Source organism: Sus scrofa, chromosome 7, assembly GCF_054392235.1.
Source record: "Sus scrofa isolate SSC_HxYL_T2T_F1_AM1 chromosome 7, Sscrofa_HxYL_maternal_Yorkshire_Landrace_v2.0, whole genome shotgun sequence".
NCBI classification, from domain to species: domain Eukaryota; kingdom Metazoa; phylum Chordata; class Mammalia; order Artiodactyla; family Suidae; genus Sus; species Sus scrofa.
Window position 1 is genome coordinate 125913387 of NC_139389.1, and position 15144 is coordinate 125928530.

Consider the following 15144-nt stretch of genomic DNA (forward strand, 5'->3'; position numbering starts at 1 on the left):
CAATTTAATATTTGTTATTTGTAACAAAATGAAAAATTACCCATTATGAGTAGAAGATTTCATCTCCATCTCTTCAAGTTAATACATTTAAAATTCTAGTTGCTTTCTTATTGGGATAATCTTCAACATGCGTTTATATTTGGTACATGGAAGATTCCTCTTTTCCACCTAGATATAAACATCTTGGAAACAGAGATCACATATAATTACAATTCTGATAAAGCCATTACATTACGTTCTGGCATTATTCCTGCTTCTTGAAGATTCTCACTCAATGTTGGCCATTGATGATGACTACTCTACGCCTGGACAAATTCTGTGGCTTTATTTATGCAAAACTTCTATTGATTTAGTTGGGATTGTTTTTCAAGTTTCTTCTCAGCTCTCGTGCTCTATGCAAAGTAACAACTAAATATATATGAATATATATAAATGGTGTCTAATCAAAACAATTTTGGTTTCAGTGGGCTCCTCAAGGAGAGAAGGCGTTCCTGCCCATGTTAATCTCTCTGCATCATCCATGCTAATGATTGCAATGCAGTACACATCCAATCCAGGTAAGTGGAAATTTGGGTGACTTTACTAATTCTAAAACCAATAATTAAACAAGATATCAAATAAGCAAGCTAGAAATTCTCATGTGAGAGGAACTTCTCTTGGTGAATAGACAACTGGAGATGTGTTAGAAAACAGACTTTCAAGTTGACATAAATTTCCTTTGTCTTTTGCTATTAGCAGTAATCTTGCTGGTTAGGAATATTTTTAGAATGTTTGAGAATGCAGTTTTAGAACAATGACTGGACATTGCTTGAATATAAGTATATAGATATAATTCAATTAGAAATATAAAAATCACCTACAATTCTAGCAATTAAAGACAACCACTGTGAATATTTTGCGAATTTCCTACTCTGCCACATACATATACTTGCACATAAATCTTTTACTGCTTTTCTGACTATTGCCTTAGAATAATTCATAAAAGAGGGCGTGATGGGTTGAAGGGCTTGAAAAACATTTCAGTATTCCTACTAATTTCATATGAAAGTACACTGTAACCTGTCATTGAGTATTATCATAATATTTGTATAGAAATGGACAGATGAAAAATAATGTCTTGTTTTGACTTGCGTTTCTTTGATTCCTAGTAATGTTGCACAGGTTTAATCTCATATACTCTGGTTTCCATTCATCAGGGTAATTGCAGATGAACTTTGGGAAACTGACCTAAAGGGGGCTGACTGTTGGAGTCACATGCTAAGATATGAACTCAGTTTTTATTTTCATTTGGAGAGTGAACAAATTTGGTGGTACTGTTTTCAACCTTCCACATCATGAATAATAATTGAGTTTTTCACTCAAGATGAGGAAAACAATTTTTTTCATTTCAAAATCTTAATCTTCTTAGTCTGGAGTATCATCCTTTAAATATGAAATCTCTTATTACATGAGTTTATCTACAATGTATATTTTGGGGGAAATTATGTCTCATATCTCACTTTGGCTGAAGGGACCATCATAATATCACTTATGTTTATTATATGTTATGTCCTGAAAAAAACCCTTCATTTAGAATCCAGTTAGTTAAGTAGTTAACTAAAGTCTCATGATGTGGCTTTGGTCCTAATTTCTAGGTTGGGAGGCAATAAAGTAGGTCTGGTTGAATCACGTGCTTTTAGGTTTGGGGTATATGAGTTCAAACATTTGAGCTCAGAGCAAATCGCCCGTTAGCATAACCTTGAGCAAGTTCCTTAACTTCCCTAAGACTAAGCTTCCTCATCTATAAAATGGAATAATTCTTCCTGTAGTACCTTAAAATGTTGTTGTGAGGATTTAATGAGCTAAGTATGCGTAAAGTACTTCCTTAGCAGAGCGACTTGGCATATCTTAAACACTGCTCAATAAATAGCCAACATGGATTTCTACAGTCTGTCCTTGTCTTCTTGGCGTTGAACATTTCACTGGGAAACCACTGTGATAGGTTAGAGTTACTTCTATTCTTTGTAAATCTTTATTCATGAGGGAACATTTATAGTCAGCTATTCTATGATAAGAATAATATTTGGGGCCTCAAATTAATGTTGTGATGGGGGAAACTGTTAAGAAGTGAGGTGTTGTCCACCAGGGGGCTCTGTGAAACATTAGTATCCTTTGAACTTTCATTTATTTATTTTTAATTTTATTTTTTATTTTTTGCCTTTTAGGGCCAAACCCATGGCATATGGAGGTTCCCAGGCTAGAGGCTGGATCGGAGCTACAGCTGCTGGCCTACACCACAGCCACAGCAATTCAGGATCTGAACCGTGTCTATGACCTACACCACAGCTCACGGCAAGGCCGGATCCTTAACCTACTGAGCAAGGCCAGGGATAGAACTTGCTTCCTCATGGATACTAGTCAGGTTCTTAACCTGCTGAGTCACAACTGGAATCCGCCCCCCCCTTTTCTTTTGAACTTTTAAAATTTAGGGCTGCACCTGTGGTATATGGAAGTCCCAGGTGAGGGGTCAAATTGGAGCTGTAACCACCGGCCTAAGCCACAGCCATAGCAACATGGGATCTGAGCCTCTTCTGCAACCTGCAGCACAGCTCACAGCAACACTGGATCCTTAACCCACTGAGCCAGGCCAGGGATCAAACCCGCATCCTCATGGATACTAGTCAGGTTCCGTTCACTGAGCCACAATGGGAACTCCATATCCTTTGAACTTTTATTGAGGAAGACAGCAAGTGGCAGTTTGGTCCTTGTAACTGTTTGGATAGAGCACAGTTCTTGATCGAGTACCAGGAATTCACTGAGGAACTCCTGTGTACATGGCTCTGTGCTATGTGTTGTGAAAACCACCCTGAAATGCAACTTGCTATGGGAAGATTAGGCATATTCACATAAATCACGTTTTTGGAAGTTTTATTGGAGTATAGTTGATTTACAATGTTGTGATAATTTCTGCTGTACAACAAAGTGATTCATTTATACATATACACACATCCATAAGCACTTCATTTGAGAACTCAGTCATGGCTTAAGAAAATTCTAATTCTAGGGAATTACATACTCGGCAGTTACTGAGTATCTGCCATGTGCCAGATACGGGGAACACTATGATTAGCAAAAGAACTGACCTCTTCCCTCTCTTCGTGAAGCTTATCATGTGGTGGAGGGAGACATTCCAGTTGTGACAAGTGCTTTGAAAAATGAACATGATTCTATGATGGATTTTTCTTTTATGGAAGAGGTCAGGGAGTGCTTTTCTGGGAACATAACCTTTGGTCTGAGGACTGATAGATGAGTTACATTAACAAGGCCTGCGAAGGGGTGGAGATTTCCAGGTAGAGGAATCTCATGTATTAGAAGGGAGCCTGGCAAGCAGGTGGGACTGAAAGGTCAGTGTAGCTGGAGCACAGAGTGAGGGCCGCCTGGTGTGAGACGATACTGTGGAATTCGGGGGGCCAGAACCTGCAGGATGTTGTGAGCTCTGTTTGGGAGTCCTGTGTTTATCTCAAGTCTATGGAAAAACACTGAAGGACTTTGAGTGGTTGTGTGTGTGTCACCCTAGCTGCTGTTGACATTGGATTAAAAAGGAGCCAGAGTAGATACAGATTGACCCATGAGGAGGTCATTGCATTTGTCTGGCCATGTGAAAGTCAGGGTTGATTGAAGCTGAGAAAAGTGGACACATCTGAGAGCTATTTAGGAAGTAGAATTGATAGAGCTTGGTGACATACTGGATGTGGTGGGGTTTTGGCTCCATAACCAGGTGCTCAGTGGTTCTATTCACTGAGAAAGAAGACAATGGAAGAAAATGACCAGGCTTCTAAGAGAAGATCATGGGGTCTACTTTGGACATGTATGTTAAGGTGTCTCTGAGACATTTGAGAGGAGATGATATACCTTAGACTAATACAGTGTTGTATGTCAATTATATGTCAATAAAACTGGAGGGAAACCACATACAGCCTCAGTAATAATTCTACACGGCCATAATACAAAAACGCAAACAAATCATCTTTCTTCAGAAAAAAAGAAGTTAATAGTAATTAGGAAGTTATGTGTCTTAAATTCAGAACTGAGTTTTGGGATAGAAGTAATGGACTTTGAGCCCTCATGTAAGTGTCCAGGGATATTCACTAAATTGGATATGGATGGTGACTGAGGTTGAACAGACAAACTTCCTTTTGGTGTACTTTGCTCAATTGCACTTCACAGATAACTGTTCTTTACAAATTGAAGTTTTGTGGAAACCCTGGATTGTCAGATGATGGTTAGCATTTTTTTTTTTTTTTTTTTTTTGTCTTTTTGCCTTTTCTAGTGCTGCTCCCGCGGCATATGGAGGTTCCCAGGCTAGGGGTCTAATCTGGAGCTGTAGCCACCGGCCTATGCTGGAGCCACAGCAACGTGGGATCCGAGCCGCGTCTGCAACCTATACCACAGCTCAGAGCAATGCTGGATCCTTAACCCACTGAGCAAGGGCAGGGATCGAACCTGCAACCTCATGGTTCCTAGTCAGATTCGTTAACCACTGAGCCACGATGGGAACTCTGATGGTTAGCATTTTTTAGCAATGAAATATTTTTAAATTGATGAATGTGAATGTTTTGGATATAATGATATTGCACACTTAACAGATTATGATATGGTGCAAACATAGCTATTATATGCTTTGGAAAACCAAAAAGCTTGTGTGATTCACATGATTGCAATTTTTTGCTTTATTGCTGTGGTCTGGAAAGGAACTTACACCATCTCTGAGGTATTGTATATCAGTGTGATATTGTTTATGAGAGAGCATAGAATGAAAGGTGGGTGTTTTCTTTTGTCTTTTGTCTTTTTTAGGGCCACACCCGCGGCATATGGAGGTTCCCAGGCTAGGGGTCTAATCAGAGCTACAGCTGCCAGCCTTCGCCAGAGCCATAGCAATGCCAGATCCGAGCTGCATCTGCGACCTACACCATGGCTCACGGCAACGCTAGATCCTTAACCCACTGAGCAAGGCCAGGGATCAAACCCGCAACCTCATGGTTCCTAGTTGGATTCCTTTCCAATGTGCCATGACGGGAACTCCAAAATGTGGTTTTGTTATGATCAGGCCTTCAGGAACTCCAACAGGTAATGGCCCAGTGGAAGAGGATGAGCTTGCCAAAGAGTCAGAGAGGTGTTGGCTAATAGAGTCTTTAAACTTTACAAATATTTGTTGTATACTTAATAGGAAGTCTTTGAAATATCTCCACAGTATCCGGGGCCCGAGATGCCATCTTTGTGTTTCTCTTGAACTTCTTATGTTTGCAAGATATGCCACAGAGGAGGTTATTACATTCTTGCATAACCACATCTAAAAACAGATTTCCAAGATATGTTCTATCAAATCCTATCAAAAATAAGATCAGTCAGGGTAATTAGAGAAAAGTCTCCTGGTGTGCCTCATTCCTTTTGTCAAAGAGGAAGAATGAGCTTCAGAAATTCTCCAGTAAATTCTTAGGAATTGCTATTCGGCACTGTGTCACATGGCCATCTCCAGTTGCAGTGGAATCTGGAAAATTGTCTTGCTTTGTAGTCTGTATACTGGGAACTGAACAAGGAAGAAAAGATTTTGATTGCAGCTGAGCAGCAACAGCAGTGTCTGCCACAGGTAATGGGAGAGGGTCAGCCATGAAGTCAAGGAAAGGGGGTGGTGAGCAATGCTGCTGAAGGTCAAGTGAGAGGCAGACTGGAAAAGGTCCATTGAATTGAACTACAAGGAGGTCATTGTTGGCTAAAGGGAGACCAGCTTCAGGGCTGTGATAGGGTTGAAAGATAGACTAGGAAAAGTATAAAATGGGTATCTAATTATGGTGGAAGTATCATTCTTTCTCAAGTAAACACAGGCAAATTAAAGAAGTTTGCAGTTTTATGGCTTCTAAGAATTCCTCAACAAGATGGAGTTGATAATAAAAGACTCCATTCTAATCCATCAGTCCGTCACTTAACTGTCTGTCCAACCTTGGGCAAGATAGGATTATAAACATTGGTTTTCCAGTGGCAACAGTGTGGTCATGACATACATAATACATAAAGCTCTTAGCTCAATACCCAGCATATAAGGAATGCTCAGTAAATGTGAACTTCTATTATGATCCTATCAGGCTATTTTTTTTTCCCCTATGTAGTTCTTTAGCTTATAGGAGTATGATTACTAGGGAGTTTTCATGATGTTTTCCTGTTAATAAGATGAACGAAATACTTCTCAAGGATCTTGGGATAAAGCTTGTAAAGTCAAGGGCTTATCTGATTTTTGAAAGGTATGAATATATGAAAATAAGTAATTTTTAATTTAATGATTCGAGTGAAAAGTCATGCTAATATAGTTTATACATTTCAAAGGATGTTTTGTCTGGTATTTATATTTCATGTTCAAATTATATTTTCTTCCTTACAGTGTATCATTGTCAATTATTGGAATGCCTCATGAAATATAAACAAGAAGTCTGGAAAGTAAGTTTGAGGCCTCATTAAACTCAGAGTCACAAATTTAATTTATATAATATAGTAAATACTGTTTGCATATAAAAACTATTGTTTAGGTCAAGTTTATTGATGTCTTATTATTTTGTATGGCAGATTTTTATAATTCTTTCCTTAGTGGTTAATTATTTATCATTTAGAGCAGAAATGATACTTGAAGAACACAGTGGCTGAAAAGAAAAAGTAATTGGATATAGCATATTCTTGGAATTTAGCAAATACTATGTTATGTGGCAGTTTAATTTGAAATGTTGCTTGGGAAACTTTTTTCTTCTTTCAAATAGGAGATGTGAATTGTTAAGAAATATGTTTTAGGAAAATGTTTTAAAAAATGCAGTGTTTGGCAAACAGGCTTTATGCTATTCTAAAACCTTTCTTCCACATTATTATGAGTAAAGAAGAATTTCTTAAAAGATAGTGTACATTGGAACAATAGCTGGGAGGCTTATTTACAGGAGTCATTAAAAAATAATAAAAATAATATTATAATATGACCTTGTCTGTGATTCCAGGGAAGTTAACCATCTCGGTCTCTCCCTTGGAATTTTTCTCTGCTTTATCAAAATTGAATAAGCTACCTTTCTTTTTATTTGATAATGCTATTGAAAATATGCTTCCTATTTCTTTTAGGACCTTTTATATGTGATAGCCTATGGGCCCTCACAAGTGAAACCTCCAGCTGTGCAAATGCTGTTCCATTACTGGCCCAATTTAAAACCTCCTGGGGCAATAAGCGAGTACAGGGGCTTGCAGTACACAGGTAAGAGGAGAATAGCTCTGTGATGCCCCTTCTTTATTTCTCCTGTGCCATGTTTGCCTCACCTACCTGTATTTTTAAAATTTTGCTGGATTATATAATTATTGTGCCTTTACATACTATCATAAATCCTTTCTGAAACTAGGTGGTATAAAAATTAATTAAAATAAATTTCAGAAGCATTTATGACATCATAGCAAATTGCATTAAGCTCCAGTCCCATTTGCTACGTACCTGGCTTATGGTCTTTACACTGCTAATGTTAATCACTGCAAAGGTGTGAAGCAGTTAGTAATGCTGCAGATTTGCTCAGATATAGCAAAATCCAAAGAGGCTAATTCTGCTCTGGTAAGAAGTCTTGGAGTGCTTCCAATATTACCAGTTCAGGCAGTAAATGACCCTGATTGCCTACTTTGACATGAAGAGTCAACCATTGGTGAATATTTGTGTAATTAATAACCAATAAGTAATCATTGAGTTCACTGTAAAGACATATTTACCAAAAACCCAACTAGTCCTTATGTTGTTTATGTTTATATATTATAAAATCTGAGAAGCAACCTGTGGTGGAGATTCTTATGACCTTGACTGCCCTCTCCCCCTGCATAATTGTATGCGTAATTTTCTGAAAATGGCCGAGGTGGATATTTTGGCTTAGCTTTTATTCAAGTTATTGTGGGATTCTATACTGATGTTCTGAGAATGTACTTCTTTCTTGGCATCACTCATCTTTCCAAAGGTGATTTGAAGTGGTTGAAGGGGATTTAACTTCATTTAGGTGTCTGTTTTATGTTCATGATTAAAGCCAAGTGTTAGAGATATCGACGGTCCTTGGTGGGCTTATTCTAACGCAGAACAAATAACGTTGGGTCTTGGTGGTAACAGTAGTATGGTTGAAATGAAGAAGGCAGATAGTAAGTAAATTAAAAAAAAATGGAAATTTATATCACTGGTATTTTATATTGCTGATATTAGAAAATGCTTAAGTGCTACTGAGTGGATAATTTGAATGTAAAAGCATGAAAAAAAGTTGGAAGAACTAACAAAATAATAGGTGAAATGACTGAAATATTTAATATCAGTCCCGTCTCAAAAGATCCCTGAAATAAGCATTTATGTGATAAATGAATGGGTAACAATATTGGATTAAATTTATGTATTTGATAAATATTTGAAAAGTAACTATGTGAAAGAGAAAGTGTGTGCCAGGCACTGTACTTTTTGTTGATAATGCACGAACTGACACAAACCCAGACCTCATGGAGCTTAATGCAGTCTAGATATGGAAATTCATTCATTTATTCAACAAATATCATGGGGTGTTTACTATTAGCCAGGCATTGTTCTAGGCACTGGTGGTATAATGATTGAAAAAAAAACCCAACAGACTAAAAGTACTAATATCTGGCATAAACATTCCAGTTGTGGGGGAAAGACCAGGATACAACCTTACAATGTAATAAGCACTAGGATAGAGCAAATTCAGAGAGCTGTGGGAACACACAGGAAGGGCCTCTGACTTCATCCTGATGGTGGGCAAATTTGAGGAGCGTTGCATTGTCAGGAAGGTTCTCAAGTGTATAACATGTAAGCTGATGCCTGAAAGATATTCACGCAGTAGTCACAAGGGGAATGAATCATGAGTGGATAAAATGTGAATTTGAAGCAGAAGGCCCTGCATGGGTTCAGACTTGGAGGCCAAAGTTAGCACGATTGTATTTAGAAACTGGAAAACATCATATGTAGCTAGTTAGTAGAAGGACAGGAGGAGGAGAATAGCCAGAGGGAAGCAGAAAGGCTGACAGGCCCTGTGAAAGTGTTTGGATTTTATCTTAGCAGCAAAGGGAAACCATGGATACGTTTTAAATGGAGAAGTCACATGATGAGATTTGCCTGTTCAGAGCGTCTGAGAAGCCCAGCAAAATGAGAGCCACTGGAGTTCCCTCTGTGGCTCAGCAGTTAACCAACCCAACTAGGATTCATGAGGATGTTGGTTCAATCCCTAGCCTTACTCAGTGGGTTAAGGATCCTGTGTTGCCATGAGCTGTGGAGTTGGTTGCAGATGCGGCTCTGATCTTACGTTGCTGTGGCTGTGGCTGTGGATGGCGGCTGCAGCTCCAATTCAACCCCTTGCCTGGGAACTTCCACATGCCATGAGTGCGGCCCTAAAAAGCAAAACAAACAAACAAACAAACAAAAAAACCCACCAAAACTGAAAGCTGCTTCAGTTTACCTCCATGACCATACCCTCCTGGAACAGCCATCAAATCTGTCTTCCCAGAAGAGCTCAGCCTGTGCTTCCTGGGATCAGAGAGACTCTCATCTTCTCTTGGCCTCTTTGAACAAGATACCTAAAGGCATTCAGTCTTTGGTTCACTCTTGTATTCATATCTCCACACACTTCCATCCTTGCAGTGTGAGGGTGTTCCTGCTCCCTGCTAGGCTCTGTCCAAGGCCTTGGGAAGCAGCTCTCTTGGGAATTCCATGCTAGTGGATCATGCCATTCTGAGCAGCAAACAGGAGATCATGGAAAAAGAAATTAATCTTTCTGGTCCATGTATTACTTTTTATCCAGCACTGGCTGTTTGTCAGACATTGTTCCAACCGCTGATTATCTCATTTAATATTTTAACCTTTTCCTAATTGAACAAAATTTATGGACCAAGCATCATATTGGGTTTTATAGACATTTTCTTAGTTAATCCTCACAAAAATCTTGAGAGGTATGTTTTCTTATTTCAATGTTGCAGATGAGGAGTGGGACAGAGAGTGGGACATCCCTAAATTCACATAAATAATAAAGGAGCACAGCTTGAATTTGATCCCAGATCATCTTAATTGAAAACCTGCCTTTCCTGTTTTAACAGAGTGACATCACTTCTGTCAATTCAACTCTGTAATTAAACTTTGGCTGGAGCTTTAGAGATTTTCTGCAGTGTTTACTTGCAATGAAAGAGGCACTAAAGGGTATCATTAGTATTTAGGTGGCACTACAACCTTAAATATTTTCAGTAATAAAAATTATGTGGAAATAGAATTTTACGGGCTTGGAAGCTCAAAGATGAAATGCTTTCTTAGGGACCAGCAACTTTGTAGGTTTTCCCAGTGAAAACCAAAGTAAATTTTGGAGTTCCTTGGTGCTGCACTGGGTTAAGGATCTGGCATTGTCATTGCTGTGGCACGGGTTCAATCCCAAGCCTGGGAATGTCTGCATACTGTGGCCAAAAAATAAATTTTATTTATTTATTTAAAAAAATTATAGAAATATAAAAGAAAGAAAAAAAACACTACCCAGAAATGACCATTGTCAACATGTTGGTATATTTCCCTCCAGTTCTAAATTTGAAAATAAAATAGAGATCATATTGTATATAATCATATAAGGTCACCCCCTTTCATTATGACACTTTTCAAATACAGAGAAATTTGAAGAATAATACAATTAACGCACATATAGGGGAGTTCCCGTCGTGGCACAGTGGTTAACGAATCCGACTAGGAACCATGAGGTTGCGGGTTCGGTCCCTGCCCTTGCTCAGTGGGTTAAGGATCCGGCGTTGCTATGAGCTGTGGTGTAGGTTGCAGACGCGGCTCGGATCCCGCGTTGCTGTGGCTCTGGCGTAGCCTGGCGGCTACAGCTCCGATTCGACCCCTAACCTGGGAACCTCCATATGCCGTGGGAGCGGCCCAAAGAAATAGCAAAAAGACAAAAAGACAAAAAAAAAAAAAAAAAAAAAAAACCCAAAAAACACATATAGCCATTGAGATTTAATACTTATGATTCACCATAATTTTAATTATATGTATATATGTATATGATTTATTTATGCTTCTTAAGCATAGTAACATGGGAATATTTACAGCTGATAAGGACAAGATCAAATAGTGAAGATTTAGTAATCTGCAGTGTTTGATTCTTTGGCGTTTATAGTATTTATCAACAACAAAAACTACCCCAATTATTTTGGTCATTAATATGTCTTAACGATGCAAAAAGTGCCAGTTTCTTGGCAATGAAATAGCTATTGTTCTATAAAGCCCTGCTCCAATGAAGGAGAAAGAAATTATTTAACAATTTTCTTATTACAGTGTCCCAACTAGTACATAATTTAGCCTTTATTGGCAAAGATGAGCACAAGTTATGGTATAGTTTCCATCCGAATTATGGGACAAAAATGTGGCACAAGATACACATTTCTAAGACTGAGATTGTGGCAAAAGGAGATCACGAATAACTAAAGACAGAACTACAAAGTTAATAACTTTGGTCTATCCTACCAAATATCTAACCCTACATCAGTAAGCTGGATTCTTGAGCTGTATACAAGTTTAAAGTACAAGAAGGACTACCAGTCCTGTTACGTCATTACTTCTCCCTCATTGAGTTCTTATCTTTTTATTATCTTGATTTTATCTACATATAACGTAAAATGTTTTAAACCACTTTATTGGTGCATTATACCCACGTCCAAAAACACAAATTTTAAGTGTATGTGGAACAGCTTCCATCACGTTTACTCCCATTATTATGTCCTCCTTCTGTCCCACAGGGAACCCCTATTTTGACTTCCAGATTATTTTTTTGACTTCAGAGATTTCTTTTTTGCCTGCTGTTGAATTTATGTAAATAGAATCATACATTATTTATTTGCGTGTGTGCGTGTGCATGTGTGTATGTATGTGATTTGTCCATGGGTTGAGTGTACCTCTGCTTTGTTCATGTTTATTGCTATACATATATTTTACCAAATGTATGTGCCACAATTTATGTATTTTACTATCAATGGATATTAGAGTTGTTCCCACTTTTTGGCTCTTACAAATAATGCTGCTATGAACATCCTTCTGTGTATCTTTTGTTATACATGTGCACACATTTATGTTAGATATATGCCTAGGGTGAAACTACTGGATTAGGGGGTGTGAATCTATCCAATTTTAATGGATAATAGCAAACCATTTTCCAAAGAGTTATACTAATTTATACTACCATTATGTACATGAGAGTTCTTTTTGTTTATATTTCACATTTTGTGCAATGCTTAATTTTACTTGTTTTCAAAACTTTAGTCATTTTCAAGGATTTATTTGTAAAAATATCTTATTTTGGTTTTAATTTTAATTTCTCTGATTTTTTTTTTTTTTTTTTGTCTTTTGTCTTTTTGTCTTTTGTTGTTGTTGTTGCTATTTCTTGGGCCGCTCCCGTGGCATATGGAGGTTCCCAGGCTAGGGGTTGAATCGGAGCTGTAGCCACCGGCCTACGCCAGAGGCACAGCAACGCAGGATCTGAGCCGCGTCTGCAACCTACACCACAGCTCACGGCAACGCCGGATCTTTAACCCACTGAGCAAGGGCAGGGACCGAACCCGCAACCTCATGGTTCCTAGTCGGATTCGTTAACCACTGCGCCACGACGGGAACTCCTAATTTCTCTGATTATTAATGAACACTTTTTCATATATTTATGTTTGCTGGCCATTTGTATATCCTCTTTACATAATCTTTGCTAGTTATACATGTTGCAGATATCATTTCTTATTTTTTTTCTCTCTTAAGAGAGAGGCTTTTGACTAACTGAGGTTCTTATTTTTCATGTAATCAAATTAACAATCTTTTCTTTATATAAAGTACTTTTTATATCGTAAGAATGTCTTTTCTAACTTCAAAATTATGACAGTGTTCTTTGTTATCTTTTAGAATATATGTTTTTTACATTTTATATTTAGATGTACCTGGGATTAATTTTACTGTATGGTGTGAAGTAAGGGTCAACATTTTTTCCCTCTATGGATAGTCACTTGACTCAACATCATTTATTGAAAGTATTGTCCTTTTCTTACTGCTCCATAGTATGATTTTTTTTTTGTCATAAATCAAATGTCTATTTAAGGATGACTCTGTCTCTGGATTCTGTATTTAGTACTATTCATGTATTTTTCCTTTTTCCAATACTACACTGTCTGTATTAATGTAGCTCAATGACAAAATTTTATGTCCTTCAATGCAAATCTTTCTACCTAGTTGTAATTGTTGATCTCTCCCTTTTCTTCCCCTGCTCTCTCTTCTTCCTGTTCTTTCTTGTTTTCTTCCTTCTTTTCTTTCTCCTTCCAGGTTCTTCCTAGATATTTGCTAAGTCGAAGAGTTTGTGAAGTTAAATACACACAAACATATACCTAAACAGTTAGGATCTTGGTTGATAATTGACTTGGATCTATGGATCAGTTTGATGAACTGGCCTCCTTGTAATATTGAATCTTCCAATCCATGTACATAGTATCTCCCTTTATTTATTTAGGCTTTCTTTAGTTTCCCTCAATGCAGTTTTGTAGTTTTCTGTGTAGATGTCTTACCTGTGTCTCATGTGGTGTGTCCTTCGGTATTTATTTTTTGATGTTATTGTCAATGATATGTCTTTTAGAAATTACACTTTCTAACTTTTTTTTGCTAGTAAGTAGCATGCAATTAATTCTAGCATATTAATCTTATATCCAGCAATCTTGCTAAATCACTTTTAAACTCTAATAATGCATTTGCAATTAAAAAAATTTTCACGGGTGCAATTATATTGTGGTTGAATGATGACAGTTTAATGTGTCCTTTTCAATCCTTAAGCCTTTTATATCCTGCCTTATTGTACTTGCTAAAACTTCCTATGCTGAGTTCAAAGTTCCTCCATGGTTTCTTCTTTGACCCATGGGTCATTTAGAAGGATGGTAATTAATTTCTAAACATATGGGGATTTTCCTAGTGAAGTTTTGTATTGATCTATAGCTTGATTCTTCTGTAGTCAGAACATACTTTGTATTCCTTTGACAATGTTAACAATTTCTTAGGGCTGAACTTATGGTCATTTTGGTAAATGCACCTGAGCACTTAAACAGAACTTTGTATCTGGTAGTCGTTTGATATTGTATTCCATACGTGGAGTTTTTAGGGTTTTCTATATAGAGTATCATGTCATCTGCATATAATGACAATTTTATCTTCTATTTTGCAGTTTGGATACCTTTTTCGCCCCCTGCTTTATAGGTCCTCACCCATGGCACATGGAAGTTCCCAGGCTAGAGTTTGAATCAGAGCTACACCTGCTGGCATATGACACAGCCACAGCAAAGCAGTATCCAAGCTGTGTCTGTGACCTACACCACGGCTCACAGTAATGTTGGATCCCTGACCCACTGAGCGAGGCCAGGGGTCAAACCTGCATTCTCATGGATACTAGTCAGATTAATTTCTGCTCTGCCACAATGGGAACTCCCTGGATACCTTTTATTTCTTTTTCTTATCTGATTGTTGTGGCTAGGACTCCCATTACTATGTTGAATAGAAGTGGTGAGAATGAGCATCCTTATCTTTTTTCAGAATTTAGTGGGAAATTTTTCAGCTTTTCACTGGTAAGTATTATGTTGGCTGTAGGTTTTTAATAAACGGCTTTTATTATTTTGAGATGTGTTCCCTCTATGTCTACTTTGGTGAGGGTTTTAATCGTGAATGGATGTTGAATTTTATCAAATGCTTTTCTCTGCATCTAGTGAGGTGGTCATGTGCTTTTTGTCTTTTGTTGATGTGGTGTATCCCATTGATTGATTTGCCTATATTGAACCATTCTGTGAGCCTGGAATGAATCTAACTTCTTTTTTTTTTTTAAAGGCAAGTTATTTTATTTTATTTTTATTTTATATATATATATATATATATATATACACACACACACACATATATATATATATAATTTTTTTTTTTGTCTTTTTGCTATTTCTTTGGGCCGCTCCTGTGGTATATGGAGGTTCCCAGGCTAGGGGTCAAATCGGAGCTGTAGCCACTGGCCTATGCCAGCACCACAGCAATGTGGGATCCGAGCCACGTCTGCAACCTACACCACAGCTCAC

General features: G+C 37.7%; 1 protein-coding gene across 35 annotated transcripts in view; it reads left to right on the forward strand.

Annotated features, from left to right (window-relative positions):
* UNC79 (unc-79 subunit of NALCN channel complex) overlaps positions 1–15144 on the forward strand; it is a 261559-nt gene that overhangs the window by 59878 nt on the left and 186537 nt on the right. For 34 of the 35 annotated variants that reach the window (XR_014811304.1, XM_084970070.1, XM_084970072.1 and 31 more), the window contains 3 exons: positions 465–557; positions 6413–6468; positions 7129–7258. The exons of the other annotated variant lie outside the window; for it this stretch is intronic. Coding sequence is in view for 33 of the 34 variants with exons in the window: in XM_084970070.1 (XP_084826196.1) it covers positions 465–557; positions 6413–6468; positions 7129–7258 (279 nt within the window). In the remaining variant the exon portion in view is untranslated. The remainder of the gene's footprint in view (positions 1–464; positions 558–6412; positions 6469–7128; positions 7259–15144) is intronic. 35 annotated transcript variants of the gene reach the window in all.